The following is a 26,285-nucleotide window of genomic DNA, read 5'->3' on the forward strand; positions in this document are numbered from 1 at the left end:
TGAATTCATTCCAAAGATTTTTTAATAGAAATGAGAACACTAGGGCTGTGCCTACAATCACTCGGTATGAAAACAAGCTATGAATCAAGTTGGGGTGCTTATGGAGGGGCCTCAAGGGACCAACCCCAAGGCATAATTTCTAAATACACATTCAGTAATTAACTATACAAAAAAACTTAAATTGTTCATTAAGAGTATTTCCTATATGTTTTAGTCTTATTTCAAAGGAGAGTGGGAATCAAGTGATAGCATTCTAATTCCCTGGCTGGTTGTGTGAGCCATTTTAGAAAACCAAATTCAAGGTTTAAGACCTCAATTGGTGTTAAAGGGAGGTGTTATTTTATCGTTAGAAACAGAAGAAAATCCCTTTAGATTTAAGTTCTTCAGTTTCTATAAAATAACCAGAAATGTACTTGAAGAACAAGTAGGAACTTCACTCATATGGACATCACCATTAAATACTGAGGAAAAGATACAAAGAACAAAATCCTTTTTAATTACTACCAGCTTTATTCTCTTCTCTTTCATGTGTTCAGGAAAATGATTTTGCAAGATTAAGACCGAGTGGATTTCTGTGACTCCAAGGTACTGTGATAGCCTGAGTGAAATGGGGCAGACATTCTCAAAATGAACTTCAGTCTGTTATGATGCCTTCAACTTTTTGAAGTCAGGATTTAGCTGGTTACCAAAATTATCCCATTCTATGTACCTTTTGCTATGGAAAATGTTTAGGTTTAGGCAGCTGAGCAGATGTAAGTGCTTACTGCCATCCCAAAGCAAGTCTCACTCCTTTCCTTTGCCTTCTGTACCTTCCTAGGCTCCCTCATCAACACCAGCTCTAGAGCTTATCAGACCTTTCTACAAACCAATAATGCAGCAAAATAATGCAAAACTTTTTAGTGAATACAGCAGTGAGCTAATGGAAGGCCAAACAAGCACCAAAGCACAGCAAAAGGGGAGGTGCTGTGCACAGTAACAAGGAAAACTGAGGCCTCACTATCTGCAATAGGTCATCAAAATTTATTCTAAAGATCCTTTAGGGCTGTAGCTGAGGAAGTAACTTCAGTAACTTCAGCATTTTGGAAGAGAAATCTTTCCTTTAGAAATAGTTTCTAGGAAGCTATGGAACACACTATTAAAAATCTGCCAAAAACATAAGCAAATCATCAAGTTAATATACTTCTGTGAATAAGCTTTACTGTCAATAGGTCAGCCAAAACATGATGTGATCATGATTTGCTCCACCAGCTGGGCAAGATGAATTGCGCAGGGCAAAACAGCTTTGCTGAGCTTTCCAAATACCCAAGGGGGTGAGGACTGGCAGAGGCAGCAGTAGCCGTTCTAGAAACTCCAAAAAGATGAGGTGAGCATAAATCTGACAGCCCAGCCATCGTTAATATTCGAGCAGTTCTTGCCATTACTCAGAACTGACATTTAAACTTCTTGGAAAGAAACCTAAGGTTTGGAGATTCAACATTTTAACATTTATCTAGACAATAGCACAGATGTTTGAGTCCTTTTTATGGACTCAAACATTCAGCTGGAATACACTCACCACTAGCTACTAAAGCTCCATGGAAACTGAGAATATCCACAAGGTTCAGTGAACCTGAGTATATATAAAAGAGCTAAAACATAACAACAGCTGGAACCACCAGACTACACCCATAGTTTGGTGCACTGGGTCTCTGTTGCTTCCCTCTTGCTACCTCTAAGTAATGGACAATCAGCCAATGGTTGGGTCCCGGTCCATGGGTAATCTCACACTTGCACCAAACACAGTCCTGTGTCCTTCACTCATAATTACTGTGGAGGAATTTCCCCCGGAGTCTGCCAGGGTGACTCGTTACAATTGCACTCAAAGATTTCTGCAAAAGACAAACGTATGTATAGTACTGACATTAGTTACTGAACTCCCTCTAATACTGGAACTGTCAACTGTGCTCAAATCCATATCCCCAGTAGCACCAGCAGTTTGGAAATACAAGCTTGAGACACACATAACAATCAGTGACTTGCAGGGAGTTCTGTGTAAACCACGTGTGGCTGAGGAATGTTGCCCTCTCACCTGAGACACTCTATCATGCGAGAAGCGATCTTCTTGCGGCGCATCATGCTGAACACCCAGATCCGACTGATCCCGCAGATCGCGGGCTCTGGAGAAGTTGAGCAGCACCACGCTTTCTGTCTCTCAAATATCACTTTCTCGTTTTCTGAACTGATTTCTGGAACCTTCTCTTCTATAACTCTGTAGCCCTGCAGATGATGTAAAAAACATTAATCACTTTATAAAAGCATCACTAATGACTGAAGAAAAGAATGAATGTTTAATTTATTTCAGTTAAACACACCTGGCTGTTAAAATGCCTTACCAAAAAGACTGTATTTTTGCATCTCATTTAATTTCTCATAACAGTTCCAAAAATCAAGAAAATTATAAAAGATTAAATAAAGAAAAAACCCTCTGAACTTTCTCTCAGTTAAAATAACAGCAACAAATAATCCAAACCTTATTACTACCTGTATTAAAGTGTTTGCATCAATTTCTCTGGCTTTGGCTAGGACTGTTTTGCTTGTTGTCTGACACTCCCAAGGGACAGTAGAAAACAATACAGTTTGGAATGAAGAGACAGATTATGTGACATCAGTGATTAGCACTACAATGACCTCTTGTACTGCCTTCCAGTGCAGTTCTGTCCTCTGCATTTATTTCCTGTGGAGCTGTTTGACCCTGTGGTGATTCAACTCAATCATACAGAACATCCACTCTTTCATCCATGTTGGATTTCTGCTGGGTAGGGAGTTGAACCTGCTTGTTGACAAGCAAGAGCACAGCCAGAGCTGTGTAACAGCAGAGGAAGAAAAATTCCACTCCTCAGCTATATCAAGTTTTTAAATTATGAGGTCTGAGCCAAGTGTGACACCATCTATGTGTCTCTGCTCAGTGTCAACGACACAAAACTGACTAACCACATTTCAGAATGGTCCAACCACCCAGTCTCTTCCTCTGTGGAACAGGCACACACAGAATAATAATTTGCTGTGTAAAACAGTTATTAAGCACTGACATAGATTATCTTTCTCCAATTCAATCACTTACCCACTGGATATGTTCTGCAATTAAGCAGCCAATGACTTTTTTGTCATTCGAAATAAAAAGAAGAGTTTTAGTTCTAGAGTAGCACATGAGAGGAGTTTGCTGAAATCCCAAGTCATTGTCTACCATTTCTCTGATTTCTTCAACCTGTCAAAATAATTGTAAATGCTGTATAAGAAACACATCTAAATGCACATTTTTATAAATTTCCATTAAAATCACAGATTTGCAGAAATGTATTAGGGTATCTAGAATATTGAAATCTATTCCAAAAGTTAAGGATCAGCCCAAGTAACCTGCAACACATCATCTGCATAAATGTTCCTTCAACAATACTGGTCTGCAAATAGGAAGAGTAGAGACCCTTCAGTCAGCTTCCATTAAGTCCAAACTTCACTAGACAAAGGCTAATAGAGAGAATGCAGATAATCCAACTGTGAGCTCTGATATTTTGAAGTCAATTAGATCTCCAAGGAAAGTTAAAGCAGTTTAGGATTTTTTGTTATTTTTGAAGTCTTGAAAGAACTAATCCATTAAGGGTTTTGAGCAGATAACAGCAGGCACAGTGCCAAGGCAGGCAGAAAATACAGGCATTTGCTTTAAAGGAGTAACTATTTCCTCTTTCCTTCAACTTTTTACTCCTCCACTGGATTTTCAAAGAACAACTGAAACTAAAAATAAAATTTTATTTAGTATTAGCAAGTTTAGAAGAAATAGATAAACTCCAGCATGAACATAAATGAAAGCTTATGCATGAGCTTATATTTTACTGAGGTATTCCTGAACCTACATCTGGACATTGGAAAAGCCTCTATCATCCCTCATCTCCTGTAAGACAAACAAGGTGCCCTCACCTATGGAGCATTAAATGGCATAATAAACTTCTTGAACGCAAGTTGTAGTTACAGCAGAAATGCACAAGGAGAATTACTGATGCTGTATCACAGAATCACAGAACAGGTCAGGTTGGAAGGTACCACATCTGGTCCAACCTCTCTGCTCAAGCAGGGCCATCCCAGAGCACAAGGCACAGGATTGCATCCAGACAGTGCTTGAATATCCCCAGTGAGGGAGACTCCAAACCCTCTCTGGGCAATCTGTTCCCACAAACAGGCACCCACACAGTAAAGAAAGCTGGGTTAAAAATGCTTTAAAAATAAATTTTAACAGGTATGAATTACTCTCTATTTTCTCACCTTCAGGTACTAATCATTTAATGACACATCCTATTATCTGAAACACCAAGGAAAACTATTCTTGAAATCAGGCACCCATGGTTTTGACAGCTGTAAGATTCTATCAACTTCAGCTACACAGAACTAGAGAGAACTCTGTTCCTAAATGACTTAATTTGCTACAGTCTTCCTTCTTTTTCTGCAGCCATTATATTAAAAATGAATGTACAACTAATGTACTAAAATTAGGGGAATCCCACAAGAAAAATAAAACTTAAAGAATAAACTTATCTGCATCAAATGTGAAAATCTGTAGTTTCTTTTTAATTCAGTAACTTAGACTAAAGAAACCTGGTACAGCCACACCAGCAGCAAGAGCTGTCTTGAGCATCCATTCAGGCTCCAGAGGTCCCTTCCAACCTCATTCTGTGACCCTGTGACAGGGATACTGTAAAAAGTCCCCACTAGCCACAGCAAATCCCCAGCTAAGCTGAGTCAGTGCCAGGCTACAGTGAAATGACACTTTCAGATGTATGAACACAGGTTAGCCAGCAGGACACTGAAGTACCAACTGCTTTAAGTCCCCATTAGTGTGCTGAGACCAGTTTTAGAGCTTCAAGGAAGACATGAGTCATGGCACAAATGGAGATTAGCTAGAAGATAGCATGATAATGAATGGAGCTCTAAAATACATTATTTAGGAGTATAAACTAAAAAAACCAGCACATCCAGTCAATCTCCCTAAGCTAAAAAAAAATCAGTTTGTTCAGGCACAAAAAATCTGCTGCCAGGAGGAAAAGAAGAATGTTTTCTTTAGCTGTGGCAGAATGATTAGTACTAATGAGCTTAAATTGCAGTATGGAGATTCTGTTAAGACAGACATTCATCCTAATGCTATGGTTAGCAAAGCACTGTAATACAGTCTGAAGAGGTCAGACAAACCTCTAGTGGTAGAATTTTTAGAAAGTCATCAGATGCATCATAATCAGAGCAAATTCTGCTTTGGACATGGCAAGGGACTAGATGACTTTAAGGCCACTTTCCACCTAATTCTGTTTTTATCAGAAAGTCACCCAGAGAATGGTGCCACATTTGTGCTATATTATAAAGTTAATAAATTTCACTGCATTTAAATAAAACAGGAAGTTTATATTACATAAAATGTCTGTCAGACACTCTGCAAGGATACTTAAAACAAACCAACCCCAAACTTGAAGAAGTCAGTTGGCTGATGTTCTTCCCACCCCTGCCCAGGCCCAGCCTCTCCATGAAGAAACCAGCAGTGCTTAAGAGTGAGGTACCTGACCTTCTGAGGAAAAGGGAACAGAGCCACTGCAATTTTGAGTCCAATTTCAACTGTTCACATGTAATTAACACAAACTTTTCCATGAACATTCTCATTATTTATATGAAAACATCAAGCAAAGCAGGACATACAAGTCCAGTCCTTCTCACCATACCTTTTTAAGTGCATACTTTGGGTCATCAGGAAGAACCATTATTATCTTCCCATCGGGATATTCAGCCAAGATTCTCTCCTTTTTCCAACCCTAAATAAAACAAACACTTATCTAAATCATATACATGATGTACTTTTACAAACAGAAGTGGCAAATTATTGTTTTAGACACTGAATTTATGCAGATTTCACAGAATTTAGTAGCTGCTTTGCTAGAGAAGTAAACTTCATCTAGCCTTTCAAAATAAGCATAACAGATAAAATATGTTATTTATACAATAATTTATACAGTAACCTAACTATATCTAAAAACAATGTGAAAGCATCTTACAATTTCCCAACTAGATTTTCCCCAGAAGTGCAGAGCAAACTCAATTTTAGAACAGAACTAACAAATTCAGCTCACATACTGATTTCCAAACCATGTAAATACTTATTTTTTGAAGTCCAGGGAATGAGAAAGCCCTAAGTTTTATTAGAAGATTTCTTTTTAACATAGTTACCTCCACAAATACACACTCAGTTTTAAAAGTCTGGCATGCGAAAGACCTCCAGGAGGTTCTAAGTGAACTGACTGGCATGCAGCTGCCCAAAATGTAAGGAATAGTTTATTTTGTTACTGATCATAATTGTTAAAGCCACAAGAAGGATACTAGAAAAAAATTTATAACTACCTTCTAAGAATCTAATAGGGAAGGAGACTACGTTGTGTGTATCTGAAGTATAAACATACTCAAAAAAATAGAGGTAATTAACTCTTCTTCAGATCCACACTCGTGGTGAATAATGAGCAGTACCTGCATGGAAAAAAACAAAACAAAAAAGCCACTTAAATCTAGCAAGATGGGACTGGTAGATATTAGAATTCAAGTTGCTTTGATGGGACCTAAAAATATTGAATGCAGAAGTAACTTCAGCCACTAAAAAGGCTGATCTACAAGTCTTACTTCAAAGCAACTTTAAATAAAAAAGTCTTTGAAGAAACAATACTGATGGAGTGATTCTCACTGAAATCTGCAACTTCCCATAAAATAACGTTTGACTGAAGACCAAGCAATGGAATTTGGCACTACATGAATGCCATATATACTACCACAAAAAAATGTTAAACTTCAGTGTTATAATACTTGATCTGCACCTCATTTTATTCATATTCATTTTACTCCCTTACCCCAAGGAGCACATGAAGTGAAAAATTTGAGAAATGTACCTACTTGCTGCTAGCCTTGAAACTATTTAAGTATTAGTTTAGCACCCAGCATTCATCGCAATCATCGCAACATAGACTCCATTGTAATCCTGTCTGCTTTTCTTCTCAGTAATAACTGAACAAATGAAGATCCTACTTGAATTTATTTATATTATGGTCTGAACACAAAGGGCAGTAAACAGCAGTGTCATCATATTTAGGGGAGCAGGAAAGTGTGATTTGTGGGATTGTAACATGCTTCTTGAAACTGTCATCAGGAAAGGCATCAAAAATCAGGGCAAGATTACTACTCTCCAACCTCAAACCTTACCTCTCTCGAATTTTTGTCTTTTTCTGCCTTTTGGCTACCTGTTTCCTCTGCAAGAGCTTTTTACAGCCTATTTTAAATCATAACTCAGGATATAAATGCAATCAGTTTGATAATCCTGCCATTACAGCATCCAGACTGCCACAAGACTAATGAAGAAAATTCAACACTAATTTTTAGGTTAAGGTATCCTGTTAATGCCAGGTACTTCCAGAAAATGAAAACAAATAAAGAATAGAACACTTCTCAACATCACAGTATTTATGCCTTTAAGCAACAGTACATTAGCACAAGTCTAAAAATCCCTAAAAATGCAATAATTGATTCTCAAATGTATAGGACTCGTTATTTTCATTACTGTTCACCTGTACATCTTCTTAAGTGATCTGTATAATTGGAGACTGATGATATTCACAGGAGGGGTCATTTCTAAATGGAAGTATTCTGGAACTGAGAAATGCATCTTTTAGATGCAGCTTTCCAAAAAGTTTCTGCAAAGCCTAAGCTCATCCAGATTTTTAGTGAAGCCGTTTTACAGCCATATTGAGCCTTTAAAGTCATATGAGGCGCTAATAATGTTATAAAGAAAAACTATTTTATTTATTTATCTGCACCTTATTGCAGAGTTTTGCTTCCTTTAAACCACGGAAGCAATGCACAAGACTGGCCACAACTCTGTGATATTATAACACTGAAGGGAAAGTGCTACAACAGCAGCTGGGACTAATCCTACTGGATATTTACAGTACACAAAATATGCTTTAGTGTCAGCATTCTCATGTGGTCTGAAAATCATTTCCCTAAACACACCTATTAACAGTTTTTAATCAATCCCCCACAATTTTAACACTACTAAAATACTACAGTCTGCAAGGTATTTCAATCATTGAGAACTAAAGTGGGACTCTTTCAGCAGGCAGATAACAAGAACATCTCAATAGATTAAGAAACAGAAGTCTTATGTCTGCAATATATAGTATTCTACTGCAATGACAGAAAAACTGCTTTGCCTTTTCTTTTAATTGACATTACTTTAGGACATTAAGACTTATTTACTGTTAAATCAGATACCCATTGATACACATCTCCTGTGATGACCAAAGAAGTTAAAAGGGAAGCTACTCTCTCACAGGGAAACATGTTCTGCAAGCACACATGTTCTGAAGTAAAAGCAGATGATTACAGCACTCATCCCTGATGCTGCAAGTCTGTGCCCAACAACAGATGACCTCCAGCCAGCAGCAGCAAGGCAGGCAGAGACCCCTCACCAAAGCAGGGCACACTGGTACTGCAAGGGGGTGTGCAAGCACTGCAGCAACACCTTCCTCTCTCCATGTTGGGACTACTGACCCTACAAGTATTTGTAACTGCTTGACAAAGTAAGGCAACTCTGCAATGCACTGTTAGCTCCTTCCCAAGTCTATCTCTAACTTTCTCCCAGTTCAAACACAAACAAAGGCTGCTTCTGCTGTGTTTATTAAGGGGCAATGGCAATAAGGAGTACAAAAGACATCATTACAAAAATGGCAATAGAGAGAAGCACCTGCTACCAGATCATGAAATAGTGTGGACAGTAGCTACCACTAGAGTGCAGCTCGTTGTTTTCACTGGATAGAAGTATATAAAAAATGAGGTAGAACAGAGGGTGTAAAGATAGCTCCAACATTAACAGTACAGTAACTAAATGCTCAGTGGTCTGTTTTTCATGAATTATGTTCTGCTAATAGTTTAAAATAATCTCTGATGTAGATTTGTCTTTAAAAGTGTAAGTTATCAGATGTGATAGCCTGCTTCCCATGAATTTCCTAAGTTTTTAGAAATTCTTACATATGAGTAGGAAATGATACAGCAATGCTGATGCCTTTCTGTTTATGCCAGTCCTGGCTTTTTTGTACTCACTATTTCTCAACCAGACACAAAAAGATGAAAAAAACCAGTGTTTTTTTCTTATAAAGCTTTTTGCCTCAAAAATACTGAGAAAACATGGTTAATACTGTAAAATTCCTGATCTTCACTATGAAAAGCATTTATTAATTTTTCCCTAGTAATGAAGTCTAGTGTGAAATTTTGTAAACTATTGTCCTTGACAATTTGCAGCAGAGAAATGGGTCTGCTGCATTCTTCTTCCTGACAAGTACAGATATTCTGCCTCTCCTTCCTAGGCATGGAATGTAGAGAATGAGTTTTTGACTGCAGAACACATTAAGATCCTTGGATATAACTTCTAAACTATTAAAACTTCTCACAGAAGAATCTAATGGTAAGAACCTCATTTGTAACATTTTTATGTCATACAGATGCATTACTTTTGGAATTACCACAGATCAAGACAAGTATGAAATCCTTCTAAGACAACATGAAGTTCAGCACCATCTTCAATCCCAATATCCTATAAATTTCAGATGCCAAGAAGTCAAATATTGCTTTTCTTTAAATGTGAGAATCCTAAGAAGCTCAGAGACTATCTTGGGTACAGTTACAGCAGAATAGCTATAAACTTATCAAGATTACACAGCCCAAATAACAGTTTCCCCCATTTTCTTAAGCTCAAGATATTTTTAACCAAGAAGATGAGCTTGAAATACAAACACATTAACTGCAATCACATATGACACCTGAATCCACATGCATTTACTAACAAGGTTTTGGCTTTGCAACTTCAGAACACCACAAAAAATGCCTTGCTCTTACAAAAATATTTTGCAGAAATACTAAGTTGATCCTACATGGTATCAGAGAGAGGATGCAGAATTGATACAGTGCGGTATCACAGCTAGATAATTTTATAAAACTGAATCATATATCCATTCCTCAGAGCTGCCCATCCTGCTGGAGCTAACACCTGATGTGTACATCACTGCTCGGTGCACACACACACAAACACTAGGATGGCATCATTTGTCTGTCTGGAGACTTCCAGATGTCTGAAACCAGAGGAAATTGAGACAGACTGCTCCATTTGACTGCATCTGGGGACATCTCCCATTCCTGCTCCAGTGCTATCCTTGGCTATCTTACATTCTTGCTAATTTAATCTGCGTGCTTCTATTAATAGAAAATGTCACCCTTAGGAAAACAATCCTTGCCAATCTTCTCAAATTTAGAAATTGTCATTACACTTGTCAAATTTCCTCTCTACACACAAGGCCTACAATTACCTTAACATCTCTAAGAGACACCCACGACAAAGCACATATCCAATACTAATTCCTTCTTAGCCTGTCCTTCTTTTGGGGTCACCACGGTATTTCTAGAGATCTAAACAGAATTTTTTACTACAAGAAGTAAGAAAGGCCTTTAAAATAACCCACTGAACAAAGTTGTATTTTGTTGAAGATAATAAGTAATTTATTATTTATATGCAAACTACCTTCTGGCTACTCAAAACTTTTTTAAAAACCTACAGAGCACCTCCAGGCAGGTGGGAAAGACACTAACAATAATGTCCATTTTCACAGTTCACAGCAAGGAGGTCTAGCATGATAATGTATACAGACCTACTTTTTTTGAGTTTGTGAAATGAATCATTCATAGAACTACTAAGCCCACAACAAGAGACACTTAAAAGGGAGAAAAAACTGAGAAAAGTTTTCTCCAGTCAGACTGGGACATCATATGGCATGGAGAATGTGAATGACAAGAGAATGACAAATGCTTATAAAATCCCTTAGAATGGCCTCTGAATCACAAGTAATGCCAAACATATTAACTACTTATAAAGAGTGTCTGAAGACCTAAAAAGTAACATGTCAAGGTCACTGAGACCACGTGTTCCTGGACCACAGAGTCTAACCAAGGAGTTACCAGGACTTTCCCAGTTAATCCCCTGATGCCACTGTTCAGTTAACACTGTCAGGGCAAGGAAGACAGTTAAAATTTCAATGCAGGTAACTACATACAAATATCCAGAAACCATCCTTCCAACAATCCCCACTAAAAACCTCCTAGGAAAACCAGGAAAATTAGCAATCATTCCAGTATTTCTGGGTGACTAAGAATTAACAAGTAGTCACTTGGTGTACTAATTCGCTGCCAAGAAGACTTATATTGAAGTTATTTTCTAAGAGGAGGCGAGAATGTTTCTGTCACAATACTATCAACCACGAACCAGTGACTCCAGATCAAATGACTGGTGGTAAAAACTCATCTCTTTAGAATGGCTAAAGTTACTCATCCATGCAGAAAACAGTGTTAAGAAGGGAAAAGACCAAGAGGGGAATTTGAAGACTCCAATGAGTTCTTCTTTCACCTCTTACTCTAGTTTCCATTCCAGAATAACCATCTAAATCATGGCTCTACAGTCATCTACAAAATACAACAAAAGTCTCAAAAGATTACAGAGAGACAACTCTTTACTCATTGAACTAGACAAATAATTTGCTTGAGTACACACTGTTGGAAGTTTTAAGAAGATGGTTAGCAACTGAGAGAACAACAGGGAAAGCTTTTTTCAAATTAAAAGCATACCTAACTCTGTATGAAATTATTTATGGCTGGTTTAAGGCAGTCTGCTCATTCACGTTCATGTTAATTATGTACTACCCTAGACATACAGACAAGTGTGAGATTTCAGCTCTTTCAACTTCCAAAATATCCAAAACTTCAGTACAGCTTCTTACCTACATGAAGCTACTGAACTCATGTGCCAAAGAGCTTCTGTCCAAAAGAACTAAACATCATCTTCTGTGAATTATGTTTACATCTTTGGTAACATTCAAGATCTGAAAGCACTTGAATAGGTAGGGAGAGGGAGGACAAACAGGAATAAAATGGGGAAACGTGTTTTATGCTGCCATTTTAATGCGGTGAGTCCCATCACAATTTCTGCCCAGTCCCACCCAACGATGTACCTAACGTGTATCAGAAGAGATCTTTCCAGATGTCCAGATAATTTGGCAAAAACTAACCAAGGACAGAATAAATACCAAAACTATTCTCCAGAGACTTTCAAACACTTTTGGGATGAAGTTATATCTTTATATTTGCAAACAGTTGGATAAAAGCATGCTTGAGATTTAAGAGTAGCCCAACAGCCATTTGGTGGCCTCAGTTCAGTTATCCTGGAGGTCTTATCTACTCGAGTGTAGAGTACTGAAGGTAACATGTATGATAAGAAAATAGACTTTGTGGATTCTGTTCTGGATTTCAGACATGTGAACAGGCATTTCCTAGGTCTTGTAATATCAGCTAGTGTAAAGTAGCTGATTTTACAATACACTTGAAATTATACAGAATTTTTCAAATCTGAGATTTAATGAGAGATACTCAGAGAAAGCATATATAATGAAATTTTCAAATGCATATTTTAAATATCACATTCTCATAAATTCAGTATAGCTTCAATATGCTATGAAATCATATCAGTTGAATTCCTAGGCAGTGTCTCCTCAAATTACACATAATTAATGGAAAAGTAATTTCTAAGTCTTCTAAGATCACACACTTAAAAAAACAGGACAGTCAGCCCTTCATCTGACTATTAAGTCAACTGCTGCTACGAACACCAGTTGTAGAGGAACCTGTATTTAATACTTTCAGAACAGTGACATTCCTTTGTTTTCCTATCACTACCCTCACACCTCCCCAAGATCAGGTAATTGTAGCAGAAGTAATAATATGGCAATGAAACACCATTTTTGTACTAACTATTTTTATACATAATATATAACCTGTCTACCATGGTTCTTAAAAACATTTATTTCCCAAAGTGGATGATTTATGCCCTACTGTGATAATCATTTATTAAAACGCAACTTAATGTAATTTGAATTGTAACTAGTACAGAGCAAACAAAAGATGCTGTTTATGTCTTTCAAAAGAGAAGGTTTTCTTACCACATATTTAACAGCACTTATGAACTGGTTGTGGAATAACAGATGTTGGGTTTCATCCTCTGGATTTGACACAGTGTAAAGCATTCCACAAATATTACAGGAAATAGCACCAAATCTCTTCTGTCCTCCATCCTATTAAAAAAAAAAACCAAAACCAAATCAATAACCCACAAAGCAGCAACTTATCAATTCCTTGCACAGTAAATACAGTCAAACAGAACTTTCATTGAATCAGGTATCCCTCCTAATAGCGTATCTCCTGGAAACTCAACGCAAAGACTAAAATGCGGTGAAACAGGAGAAACAAGCACAGAATTTAGAATTTCATCTTTCACCAACCCATATACCCTTACAAGGCACAAGCAGCAATCACAAGGCAAACTCTACCTTAAAAATAGTAGCTCCATCCCCATTACTTTTGAACAAATTACTTTTATTCTGTGACATATAAAGAACAGAAATTTCTTCCTTCATTTCACCATCTACCGAAACATAAACATGACCCACAAAGAAAATTCCCATATCCAGCCCCACACTACTTGGTTTTTCCTACACTTCTGCTGCTGCCTTTGGTTGTGAGCTGCTTTGAGGTAGGCGACAGGTGAGCCATTTTCCTCAAAATCTGGAAGCTTATCATAAAAAACAAAAGTTATGGAAGCAATTATTAAGATCAGCAATATGTCTGCAACAGCTGATCCCTACCTTCTTTGGTTTTTAATAACAATCAAATGTTTCAAACCAATTTTTGAGATACTGCATGGCAGCTACACTGCAAAAGGAAAATCATGCCACTTATGACTTCTAGGTTCTCCTGCTACTCTATATGCAACCAATACCAAACTCGTGGCACTACTCAGTACCTACTGCTTTACATTTATGCATTTAAAGTGTTATTAATCTGGGAACATGCTGAGATTTTGGAGTCAGTGCCTAATGAAGAGTAAAGTATCAGGCGCTGGGGTTGCCTTTTGCAAAGAACAAGAGAATACCAGTTAGAATAAAATCTCTAGCCAAAAAAGCATGTTTTAGTTACAGTTTAATGCTCAACTCCTTTTCTTCCTCTTTAACTACATCTGGAAATTGAGCTTATGTAAGAAGCAATAAATGTCACTTTTAATTTATTTTAACATACATCAAAAGCAAAAGAGAAACAGGAATTTGCTGTATACTCTAAACCAGTATACCACACAAGCAAAAAGAGATTTGAGGATGTTTTTTAACATTAAATTGATCTGTGTGCACAATTTGCAAGGAAACAGATCACATGAATGTAGTATTGTTCTCTAAGAGCTGAAAAGATTCATAGTAAAAAACCCCCTACTTTACAGAAGAAAGCATTTTGCAACACAGAAGTTTTTACAAAACATTTCCTATTCTTCAGAGACACATCTAGCAGCTAAAGAACAGTTCAACTCTCTACACAACAGCAGCTTATTTCAAAGAGACAGTAGTGCCATCTAAACTGCAGGTACCAGTTTTTTTCCAAGAAGAGACTAAAGGCACAACAGGCCAGACAAACTCAGAGCTTCTTAGGAGCACATCTATGGAACTCAGCCAAAAGAAAGAAGCTGAATCTGGGAAGTCATTGCTTTAACCATATATCAATGTACAGATCCCTATCATATACAGGAGAAACAGAAGTACGCAATGTTTCTGAATGAAAAGGGAAAGATGAACCCTGAGGTAGATTTGTCAAGTCAGAATAAGATGAGCTTTCTAGAAGTCCAAAACTTGAACCAAACACATTTTATTTCACTTGCAGATTTCCTTTAAAGCAGCAAAAAAAAGTACCCACCAAAAACAAAGAAGTCACCAGAAGACACTGCATTTCAAGAGTTAATACAAGAAAGTTAAAAAAGGCAGTGCAGCTGACTATCTGAAGATGAACCCACTGAGCCAGATTTAAGAATCCTACCTTGAAGATGGAGAACATATCCCCTACATCTAGAGTAGGATAAGTGAAAAGGAAGTGTATTTTGATGCTTGGAATATTTGTCAAAAAAACATCTCCATCACTTAAATTAGAAAATTGGCGACATAAAGCAAGTCTTAAGTATTGGTATGCATTAAGACTCATGACACAATTTCTGCTCAAACCATCAAGAATCTAAAGGGATTAAACTAACCTGTAAATTTACTATCAAAAAAATCTCAAGCCAAAGAAACCCCAATTATGCAGGAAGTAATCAGAAAACTCAAGGCAAGGATATCCTCAAATCTGTCCAGCTCCCTAGCTCACCCCATTTTGCCTAGTCAATACAAAGACTGTTTTGCCAGTTTCCAGGAACAGATTAGTTCCCTGGTTTACAATCAGACTTTCTCAGATGTTGCTGGTATCAGTGGCTTTGAGTTTTGCAGGGGGAGATTTTTTCGTTTGGATTTATTTTAAGGATTTCACTGATTTTACTATTCTACACATGTTCAGTTAATATAAAAACCCTGTTTCATCAATTATCGGAAAATACACATTGTAGTATATAAAGCAATCTTTTGAACTCTGTACCCCTAATAAACATGGACTATAGCCTTTAGGGAATATTTTACAGTCTCCTGAAGACAAGGAAGAAGATTTTTGTAAAACTGAAGTACTATTTAAAAGCCACAGCACAGGACATAATGTTTCAGGCAAAAATTAAATGTGGGAGGTTTGAAATCCAATACAGACTGCAACAACAAAGAAAGACATGCAAAATAAAGTCAAGAATTATGATGAATGCATGTTTGTATTTCAACAAAACATCTACAGAATGACTATTTTTAAAGTAATGTCATTGCATAAGCAAAAGTGGAAAGGGCATGTGCATCCAGAGGAAGAAATTGCACCGAGATCATAATAGTGCATTAAAGCTTGCCAGACTTTTCTAAGGGGAAGAGATCAACAACAACAACCACCCAAAAAACAAAATTAAACAACTCCAAAAAAAACAAACCAAACAAAAAACCCCAAACAAAACCAGAAACAAAAAAAAACCACAAAAAAACCAAACAAACAAACAAACAAAAAAAACCAAAACAAAACAAAACAAAAAAACCCAAAAAAACCCACAAACGCCTACAACCTAGGAGCACCTTCTGTACTATGTATGAGAGTAAATATAACAGGGATTTGAAACTGGAGGGGTGGAATCTTCTCAGCAAGCATCAGATACTGAAAAATAAAGTGCTGACTTGTCACAACTAAAAAAATTTGGAAGAGGTTTGACTCTCAGAACTTAATGTTTTTCAGAGCAACAATATTCAGGAAAATGTGGGTTTTCAGGCAGAAAAAATATTGTTATTCCATTTACTACTCAGTTTTCCAAACAACAATAAAGAGAAAAAATGCTTTTACTTCTTAAGCAAATTCCGCACATGTACATGGCAATTAAGAATTCCAGTATCTCAGGCAATCCTAAAGTACAGGATATCCACTGTTTTAAGGCTAACTGTAATTGAACATTGAGACAATACTGCCTTAACTCCAGAAGGTTTCTTAATTCTGTGATAGACACAAAGAAAAATCTTACCAATATCTTCTTTGAGAAGATGCATGTCTGCTGATCCTCCATATGTGCAATAAGGAACCCTGCAAGCAAAAAGGGCATTTGGTGCCTCTGTAGGAGATGAAAAGGGGCCTTTTTTTTCTTCCTTCCTTTTCTGTCTCTTCAGTCACAGACTGGGTCACCTCCTTTTCGATTACCTAGTATTAGTTAGAGGAAAACTGTTTTTTCCTCTTTTCCCCTAGCCTTTTCACAGAACAAAGAATAAAGCCTAGCCAGAGAAATAGGCAGGCTGGAAAGGAAATACAAGAAATGCAGGAAGAAACAACACAAAGATTTTGGGGCTCTCTGCAGAAAATTAAAAGGTCAAAGAATGCTATTTCAGTGAAAGATACATTCAAGGTTGAAACTGATGAATAGATCCCCTTGCTGACCAGGAGGATCAGAAGACATGTCCCAGCTCAGAATAAAATCCAGTCTTCATTTTGAACAAAAAACCCCAACCAACCAAGAAAAAAATAAAAAAAATCCCAACTCATCACCAGTGCCCATCTTCCTTACACAGCCATTTTAACAAAAGGATATAAATCAACTTGAAGCCTTCAAAGCTGTGATACATCTAATTTTCCTTAACATATTTGAAAAATGAAAATGGAGGGTCATTATCCATCATGAAATTATATCTTCACTGGTCGTTGGCTAAAGCAATATGAAAAGCAATACAAAGTAAGAAAATAAATCTGCGCAGTATTTATGATGAACAGGTAATCCATTCTGAACTCATATAAAAGTACTGAGCAGGACTATTACAGAAAGTGTTCTGATAGCACAGGTTTTGGCTTGGATAAGGTTAATTTCCTTCACAGCAACTGCACTGGTGCTGTGTATCAGATCTGTGACCAAAACAGGGCTGATAACACAGGGATGTTTTAGCTACTGCTGCACAGTGCTTACACAGCACTCAAGGCCTTTTCTGATTCTCACACTGCTGTGCCACTGAGGAGGAGGGGATGTCAAGAAGTTGGGAGGTGACAGAGCCAGGACCAGCTGATTCCACCTGAGCAGAGGGGTATCCCATGCCATATGGCATCCTGCCGAGCAGTAAGAGCTGGGGAAAGAGGGAGGAAGGGGAGGATGTTTGGAATTAATGGCATTTGTCTTCCCAATAGTTACACATGATGAAGAGAAGGCTGAACATCTGCAAGGTGACGAACAGCAGTGAACTAATTCCTTGTTTTGCTTTGCTTGCACGCACAGCTTTTGCTTTACCTGTGAATCTGTTCTCCCCCCTCCTGCTTGGGGCCATGAGGGAACAGCGGCACGGTGCTCAGCTGCCTGCCAGGGTTAGCCCAGAGCTCAGCTCAGCGTTAGCAGCCTCGCTGCCCCAATTCCTGGAGCAGCTCACTTACAAAGCATTCTCACCTCCCTTCAGGACAAAGAACACCAAGTACAACCCACCAAATGATTTCTTGAATTTGCAAGACAAAGCTGGGCTGCTACAGAGGAGAAGAAATGGGAAGAAGTGACAAGAGAGGATACCATCCCTGTAAGAAGAGAGCACCATTTGTGTGGAAAGAAAAATCCTGCTCACAACTACCAAACTCCCTTTGGCTTACAAAGTAGTCCCTGTCTCTGTTTTCTCTGGGCTTAGAGGACAGGAGAGATGCAGTATTTAACTAATGAGAACAATTAAAGATTGCCTAAAAGCCATTCTCTGAATCTTCAGAGAAATTGCCTAACCACACTATACCAGTTTAGGGAAGAAAATAGCAACTTTAAATGATTGCTATGTAAGTTTCTTCACTAATTATTCTCATAAGAAATTACTCTTACACTTATTCACCTTAAAGAAAAATATTTTTTTCATATATAACCTATTTCAGTCAAGCAGGAAACTATGCTCAACTTCAATCAAAATATTTTTTCAAAGGAAAAATTCAAACATGATATCCAAATGTGTAAACTGGATTAGCATGTATATCACATCCACATGTAGCACCAAATCAAACCTCAGAATCAAAAACACCCTCCCATCAAGCAATCCTGATCCATGCACTTGCTGATACTTATATGGATCAACTATATTCAATCACATTTGCTGGCATCCAGGCATTAACTTGGAGTTCTAGAAAGGCAAAAAAGTCCCCGTAACTCAAAACTATCCTTCCATCACTTCAGTGATTTGTTTTCACTGTTCATCCATTTTAGATGTGCTTTCCTAAAACTATAACTTACTTTCAAACTAGTAAGTTTGAAAAATGGAATAAGTATCCCTGGTGCTTCATAGGTAATCATTTAGGAGATTGCTTTGTAGCATTAATGCTTTTATCAATTCTTATTTTTATGGTCAAAGTTTTGTCCTAGGTCTGAGAGGCAAGCAGAATTTTTACAAGACAAAAACAACTGACTTTCCTTGTCTTGCTTGTACAGCATCTCTCATTTGATGAAAACTGAGAACACGTGCTTTGTGCATTTGTATTTCTTTCCATTTCAGAATTTAAAGGAACAGATGATTTCATATGCAAGTTCTCATATTTGCAAATCACATTCAAGTAATTGCAAAGTCAAGAACAATTTTAGTGCATTACTCCACAAAGCTTCCTATGGTGCTTCATGCAACCTGACAACCTACCAAATGAACATTTAAATGGAGTGTAAGAGGGTGAAGTTCACAAATATTCAGAACAGACTATTCCACCAAACACCAAGTCACGGAGTTGGAACACAATGAATTTTTAGCCTCGATCTAAATTTCTTTCCCCTAAGAGTGGGGAAAGAAAGAGAGGGACTTCTTTCCCCTAAAACAGACCATTTCAGACTCTCTTTAGTCTGAACCTAAGTCTTTGCATATCACTCCAAACACCACTGTTTTCTGGCACTGCTTGCTTTATGAAGTGTCTTGGAGCACTAGATGCTTTTCTGTTCTCAGCTAAGTACTATACTCTGAAGATACTCGCTTTTTAAGACGTGTGACAGCAAGCAAATCTGAACAGAAAAAACCCATCATTTGACTTAGATGTTCTTCTACAAAATGAGATAATTTTATGTTTGAAAGCTTCCCAGATAGCTGGATGATGTGTACTAGGAAAGAGAATGGTGCAAGTGCAGCTACTAAGTATTTCTTCTACAAACAGAATTTGTGTTATTTTACTCCTGTTACTCAAATAGCCTTAAAGCTTGTTAAAGATTATATTACTTAAGAAAAAAAGAAAATTAATCTATTCATTCTAGTAACCATATGGGAGAAGAAGGAAGCTAAGATACATCTTTAAGGATTAAATATAAAAAGCCCAAAGCATGTTGTGAAAAACAAAGCCCAGTTTTACCATAACACATCTTCAAATATAGCTCAGGGACCAAAAAGGTTAGAATACACAGACAATACTGTAACATTCCAGACTCTGAGCCTCAGACACCACAAAAAACTGAAAAGGACAAGGGTCAAACTTTTATATAAAAGACAAGGAAAATTCAGCAGCAAACGAGCAGCAAAACAAAAATTTTGCATTATGTGACTAGTCAAATAAAAAATTAGTTTTTCAGCTTTGGTTACAAAGAGAAAAAAGGATTCTGTACATACATTAAGATGGACTGGCTTGACACATCTCTGAAAGAATCAGATCTCATACTGGAGAGCACTAAATTGCATCTCTCAGGTATTTAGTTTTTTTTAAAAGTGTAACAAAGCTCTAATTAAATGTCTCTTGCTAAGAATAAAAGCATGACTTCCCAACTTTGCTCAAGGTAAAGAACAATGAAACTCCTTCTCTTAATACACCGTGCCAGAAACTTGAAATAAAAATGATTTCTAGCTATTAACTATAATTTTTTTAGACGCTATAAATGCTAATTTAAGTGATTTGACCTTGCATAGTGAGACTGCTCTCCACATAGGAGAAATTTCAACCTCAGCAGTTTTTAAACCAAATTACTAATTTCTCTGTTCTCACAGGAACATTGTGGAACTACATAAATACCTCTGAAAATAATTACTACTAATAATTGAAAAATAAGCCCAGCCATTCAGAATCCACATTTTAAAAGCTCACCATGGTTTTGCAAGCAAAACTATTAATTACAAAAAGTACCACATTTTATTATATGCACTTAATCCCACATCTTTAGAGTATTTGTAGGAGGAGAGCTGGTAATTTAGAAGTTAATTTAGCCACTTTTCACTTCTAGAAGCTGGCACAAACTATTCTAAACATAACTATGTCTCATCCCCACTGTAACCAAGGTCAAGGACAGTATTTAACAAAGTGGCTTAACTAATATTTGGGTTCTTCTACATGTTTTGACAAAAAAGCAGTTTTCCCCAAGGTTAAAGAGTAACAGAACAATACTCTAGCTAATGTTGTCTTGGTAAACTGAAATACAGGCATTATTAAAATTCCCTTTCCACACAATAAAAAGCTTACTCTGAACTCAATGAAATCAAAGTGAATTGGATTTGTATGAAGTGCTGAAATATGTAAGATATTGTGAAGCTGTGATTTACACATTTAGAAATTAAATACCCACTTGCATTTTCCAGAAATACCCAAAGAAAACCACAAACCAAATCTCTCCCATTCTTCCTCATTTTCTCCATTGTTCTACATCAATGAACCTTTCTTTAAAATTTTGCTTGGTAAATAGCTTTTATTGTTGTATACCTGAAGAAAAAATTACTCTCCTAATTCTAGCTGAATATAAAGATACTACCAGCATAATCAGTAACTTGCAAAAAACCTCTTTGTATAATAAGCACTGCAAAGAGCTACACAAGCCCTCTTCAGTAGCCAAGCAGGAAGTTCTGTATTTCTTCATGTCAAAGATCCTAGCAAGTTCTATCACTGTATGAGTAAAAATTAAGTTAGTTTCACAGAAATGAACAGGGATATTCTGACAACTCTTTTAATGTAGTTAAGATACTTAATAATTCATTTTAATTCTGTTGGTAAAATAGATTTTAAAGAGGCAGTAATTTAAACACTTCTTAAATGTTAGGTACAGTTCAGTTATCCTGTGGCTGGGCATTCTCATGCCTAGACTTGTATAACATCAGATAACTGGAGGTTACATTTATCACTTTAGATCTTAGATGCTCTGATTTTAAAATACCTCAGTATGGATATAACAGACTGTTCAGAATTCATTTGGTTCTATTTCAGGTAATATTTTCACGTGTATAATCCATGTAATACATGAAAAAAGAACAACTTAGTAACATCTCCAATAATATATGTTAGAGGTATAATTTCATAAGAAAACTCCTTCCTTCCTAATGGCCTGGATTCCTCTCCCTCTCTAACTCTTCATTTCTCAAGGATTATGTGCATTATTGAAAACATAAACCAAAACAAAATCAAAAACTCCCACTGTCTCACAATCAAGTTGTGTGATCCTACATGACGACAAAACAACTGTGTCACTCCCTTCTCATTTCACGTTTTCTTGTTACCTGTATTTTGTAGCTAATAGCCAAAAGGGTAAGAATAAATAACTCAACTGGTACTACTGCTTAAATTGTATGGTAAAAAAAGGGCATGCACTGGGAAATCTTCAGGTTGGTCTCAGAAGAATGGACACAAACGACACAGGAACAAATCTATTGATACTAATTCTGCACACAATCTACCAGATGCACCTCCCCCTATAATTCCGAAATTTTAAGAAACTGAGAACTTACACATTAGTAAAAGCATATTCATTCTCCCTTCCCTATTTTCAATGAAAAACCATTCTATTTAAAAAGTGCAGAAATTTATTTTAACAAAAATGTAAAACATCAAGGCTTGCTGACACCATTTTCCCATCAACACTGAATGGCAATCTAGCAAGGTTTCTACTTTTACAAGTCATTTACAACAGTGATAAGTAGTGTATAAGTAACGATTTTTAGACAAGTTGTAAGTAGTATGTATAAGTAATGATTTTTAGACAAGTTCATTAAACCACAGCACTGCAAATTCAGAGGTAATTTCTTCAAGAAGCTCTAAGCCTTTCTAAAAGAGTATTACTTACTGTGATCAGCTGCTTATCACCATCTTTTCCTGCTTCTTTTAGCTTCTGAATAGGTTCCTCCGATGATGACAAATTAGTGCATTTTGATGCTAATGAAGGATTTGACAATGGAGCCCTTGAAACACAAATATATTTCATGTTAAAAATGGAACTGCTTATACACGTCATGCTAGATACTCAAAACGTTGTGATTAGTACAAACTTTACCAAGATGCAAATCCAAATTAATTAAATAAAATAAAGTCCTGGTATATTTTAACGTGCAAATCAAATGGAAAAATAAGGAAATAAAAGGACTAACCAAAACCACAGTTTGTAACTAGCCTAATTACCAGGGTTTTTTTGTTTCTTAAAAAAAAAAAAATTATTATCAAGTGGGTAGGCTGGCCTCAACCATGAACACCAGCATTTAAAAGAGGCACTATCAGAGCATGACTGATGGTGCCTAATGCTATGTATTTCCAAAGCAATATTTAGGTATCATACATCAGGCTGCTAAAGCAGACCATGTAAATATATTCTCACAAATCTAAGTCAGATGTCAAATCCCTACAATTCAAACTTATCCTCTTCTAACAGGTGGCAGTCAAAGGAGGAAGACCTGAGGAATAAATGCATCGGTACCACTGCAATCTTACTCAGTTTAAACATCTCCTTGTCACAGCTGAAAGTAACACTGGAAAATAAAATAAACTATCACCAAAACCATTCTATGAACTTGCTCCTATATTCAGGGGGAAAAAGTGACATTTGTTCCAGGTTTGGATAAAACTCGTAGAGACTGCCAAAGCAAAGCACACACAAAAATACACATACTTCAACTAGGTATTTACATATTTTTCTGTTTCTGAACAAACTTAATTGTGGCACCTCCTGTAGCACAGGCAGCAGGTTAATCCAGTGAGCTTTTTAAAAAATTAACTCTTCCAGACATTTTTAAAACAGCATTTTGTGCTAAATCATTACACGGGGGTAATTTTTTTATTCCACTCATGTACCCTAAAATTTGCCTTATGTAGCTACTTCAAAGTTTGCCTTTTCCTAAAAAGCCCTAAAAGAGCTACAAGGTAGATATGCACACAGGTAACAGATTACTCTATTTTATGGTGGGATTACCACAGGAAGAACAATGGCTTAAATGGTGGATATCATACAGAAAGCAGGGCAAGAAAGGTCTCAGAATTAAAATATATATCCAGATAACAGTAAAGCAATACGAGCTCGTTCACGTAATAATGGTAATAAATTTAAGTATATACCATAAACCTGTTTGGCAGTTGAGAATAAAAGAAAAAAAAAATCAAAGTTATTGCAGCGCTTATCAATACATTTTAAACCACTCATTTAACTAATTTGCATCTACCTTATCCACCATCTTCTGTCAAGTTCCACAGAAGCAGAGTTTTCCAACATGTACAAAAGCTGGTTAGTCAGAATTGTTAATGTGGCCTCAGAGAGGTGTACTGAAAATTACCTGAAACATTTCCTCTTGTCCCCATTATGAATATAGAAAACAGTAATAACACACTGGCCACTGCTTCTGCTCAAGGTATCAAGTACAAAGAAATTTTTGTCTTAAGCTTGTAATTGGCTAAAACCAGAGCCTACGTCAGAACTGCTCAAAAATAATAACAGTCAATGTAATTAAGGCTAAAATACAATCTTGAACTGTAAGACAAATTTAGCACTAAGAACTTTTTCTTTTTAAAATATGGCTGCTGACACCTTCCTTTCACAGCAATCACAAAATTTTGAATTAAACCCCCTCCTCCTCACCTAAAAAAAATTCACATGTAAAACACTCCCATAGTACAAGGAGTAGAAAAACTCCTCCAGATGTAAGTGAAATAATTCAGTACATGAAAATCACGTGGCAAATCCTTCCCCGAGTCCCTGGTTCTCATCTGATTTGAGGAACAGACCAGTATAAACGTTTTTCCAACTCTGTTAAATAATACTTCTTGAAATAAATGTGCAGCTACAAATATCTTAATTATTTTCTTAGCAAACTAAAAACATGCCTAAACAATGGGATAAAATGAAAAGTCTGTTTTTACAAAGGACAAGTCACTTATTTGAAACTGAAAACTGAGGCTAAGAGAAAACTGCTTTATAATGAATCCTCTCCTAACTCTATCCATACAAGGTTACTGTAATTTCATAATGTATTAAATACCATACCTGTTCTCAGATTCAGAAGTTTGACTTGTTACTGAAGTTTGCATCAACTGTGTGGGAGCCAAATCTGCAATTAATCAAAGATTATAACTTTATAATGAAGTTTTTAGTTGCAAAAGAAATTTGAGTTACACAAACAGCGATTTTCAAAAAACATATTCAAAACAATTTTGCAATCTGTTCATGGCCAATAAAAAATATTCAAGTTTGAGGCAGTATTCGTATGTTTCTCCAAGTATATTTAGAAAAAAGGCATTTTTCTCCAACATTTTGACAGTAGTTCTGCAGGACAGTTTGCCAGAAGCTAAACAAAGCCAGCAGTAAACTACACAGGAGTTTAAATATGTTTACACTGACACACATATAAATAGCTGTCTGTATTTTATTAGAATCATAAATGTACAGTATCCCCCCATCTGAGGCATATTCTAGAACACTTAAGGAAAAAGAAACAATCAAAAACAGCAAAAGAAAGATTTTTTTTTTAATTCTGTAACAGAAATTAAGAGTAGTTACTCTTCAAAAGTATCCTACAATGACAGGCAAAAAACTCCAACTATTTGGTAAAGCTAAATAATAAAACAGTGCACTCAAACTAAGGGTCAGATTAAAAGAATACATGAAAATCCCAGAACAAACCCCTCACCACTAAGAATAGAAAAAAAAAAATATTGAAGAGACAACTTAGTGATTTATTGACAGTATTTCTTAGTCAAATGTACTTCAGTCAAAATATTCACATCACACTCATCATGAACTTTTACAAACTGCATTCACATGCTGATAAATGAAGAAATAATAAAAACAGGAGAGTCATTACCCAATCAATAAACTGGTTAAGATCAAGTAGAAAAATTTAAAAGAAACAAATGTAGATATTTATTCAAAGGAAACAGAGCAGAGAATTAACAAAAACCAAGCCAAGAGAAGAAGCCAACAAAAATATGCAAGTTTTACTGCTTTATTACATGGAAAAGGAAAGAATTTGGTTGGGTTTCTCCTCTTTCCTACTCCACAGCCCAGAGAAGAAAGCACATTTTAGAGCTACTCAAGTGGCCCTGGATGTGACACAAAGGAACACAAAACCCCCTGGTCAAAAGCTCCTACTCCTGAAGTTTAGTTCTGCAGCAGCTAAGCCTAACCCCTGTGAACCATTCCTCTTAATGGGAGACTTCTTCTTCCTACAGAACTGATCAAACCAAGCAGAGAAATCTGCAGTAGCCAGTTACCTTGAGGTTCACTTTCTCTGGGTTCTTTTTTTAATTGCTTTGGCGGTCTAGGAGCTGTAACACACTTTACAGGAGAACTTTCCGGACTCGATTCCAAATGTAATCGAAAGTTCTAAGCAAAAGAGAAAACGTTAAATTAAAAAATGTCCAAATTATTCAATGTCTTTAACCAATTAATAAAACCTCTAATTGAACTAAGTGATAAAATTTTGAATACAACGTCTGTTTTATGTCAATTTAAGTAGACAAAATGCAATGTCTTAGCTAGTCTATAAGGAAGTTTGTGATATTAATTTTGAAAAAAATCT

At 36.5% G+C, this 26,285-nt stretch overlaps 1 protein-coding gene across 3 annotated transcripts in view; it reads right to left on the reverse strand.

The window, feature by feature from the left end:
• ESCO1 (establishment of sister chromatid cohesion N-acetyltransferase 1) overlaps nucleotides 1-26,285 on the reverse strand; it is a 34,941-nt gene that overhangs the window by 2,996 nt on the left and 5,660 nt on the right. For 2 of the 3 annotated variants that reach the window (XM_005490717.4, XM_026795654.2), the window contains exons 5-11: nucleotides 25,978-26,089; nucleotides 24,752-24,815; nucleotides 22,571-22,685; nucleotides 13,083-13,214; nucleotides 5,733-5,822; nucleotides 3,101-3,244; nucleotides 2,069-2,256 (exon numbers count right to left, since the gene is read on the reverse strand). In XM_005490717.4, coding sequence (XP_005490774.2) covers nucleotides 2,069-2,256; nucleotides 3,101-3,244; nucleotides 5,733-5,822; nucleotides 13,083-13,214; nucleotides 22,571-22,685; nucleotides 24,752-24,815; nucleotides 25,978-26,089 — 845 coding nt within the window. Of the gene's footprint in view, nucleotides 1-2,068; nucleotides 2,257-3,100; nucleotides 3,245-5,732; nucleotides 5,823-6,405; nucleotides 6,529-13,082; nucleotides 13,215-22,570; nucleotides 22,686-24,751; nucleotides 24,816-25,977; nucleotides 26,090-26,285 lie in introns of those variants that run through there. The other variant, XR_012582162.1, reaches the window with a different exon arrangement.

Source organism: Zonotrichia albicollis, chromosome 1 (assembly GCF_047830755.1).
Source record: "Zonotrichia albicollis isolate bZonAlb1 chromosome 1, bZonAlb1.hap1, whole genome shotgun sequence".
Lineage (NCBI taxonomy): Eukaryota > Metazoa > Chordata > Aves > Passeriformes > Passerellidae > Zonotrichia > Zonotrichia albicollis.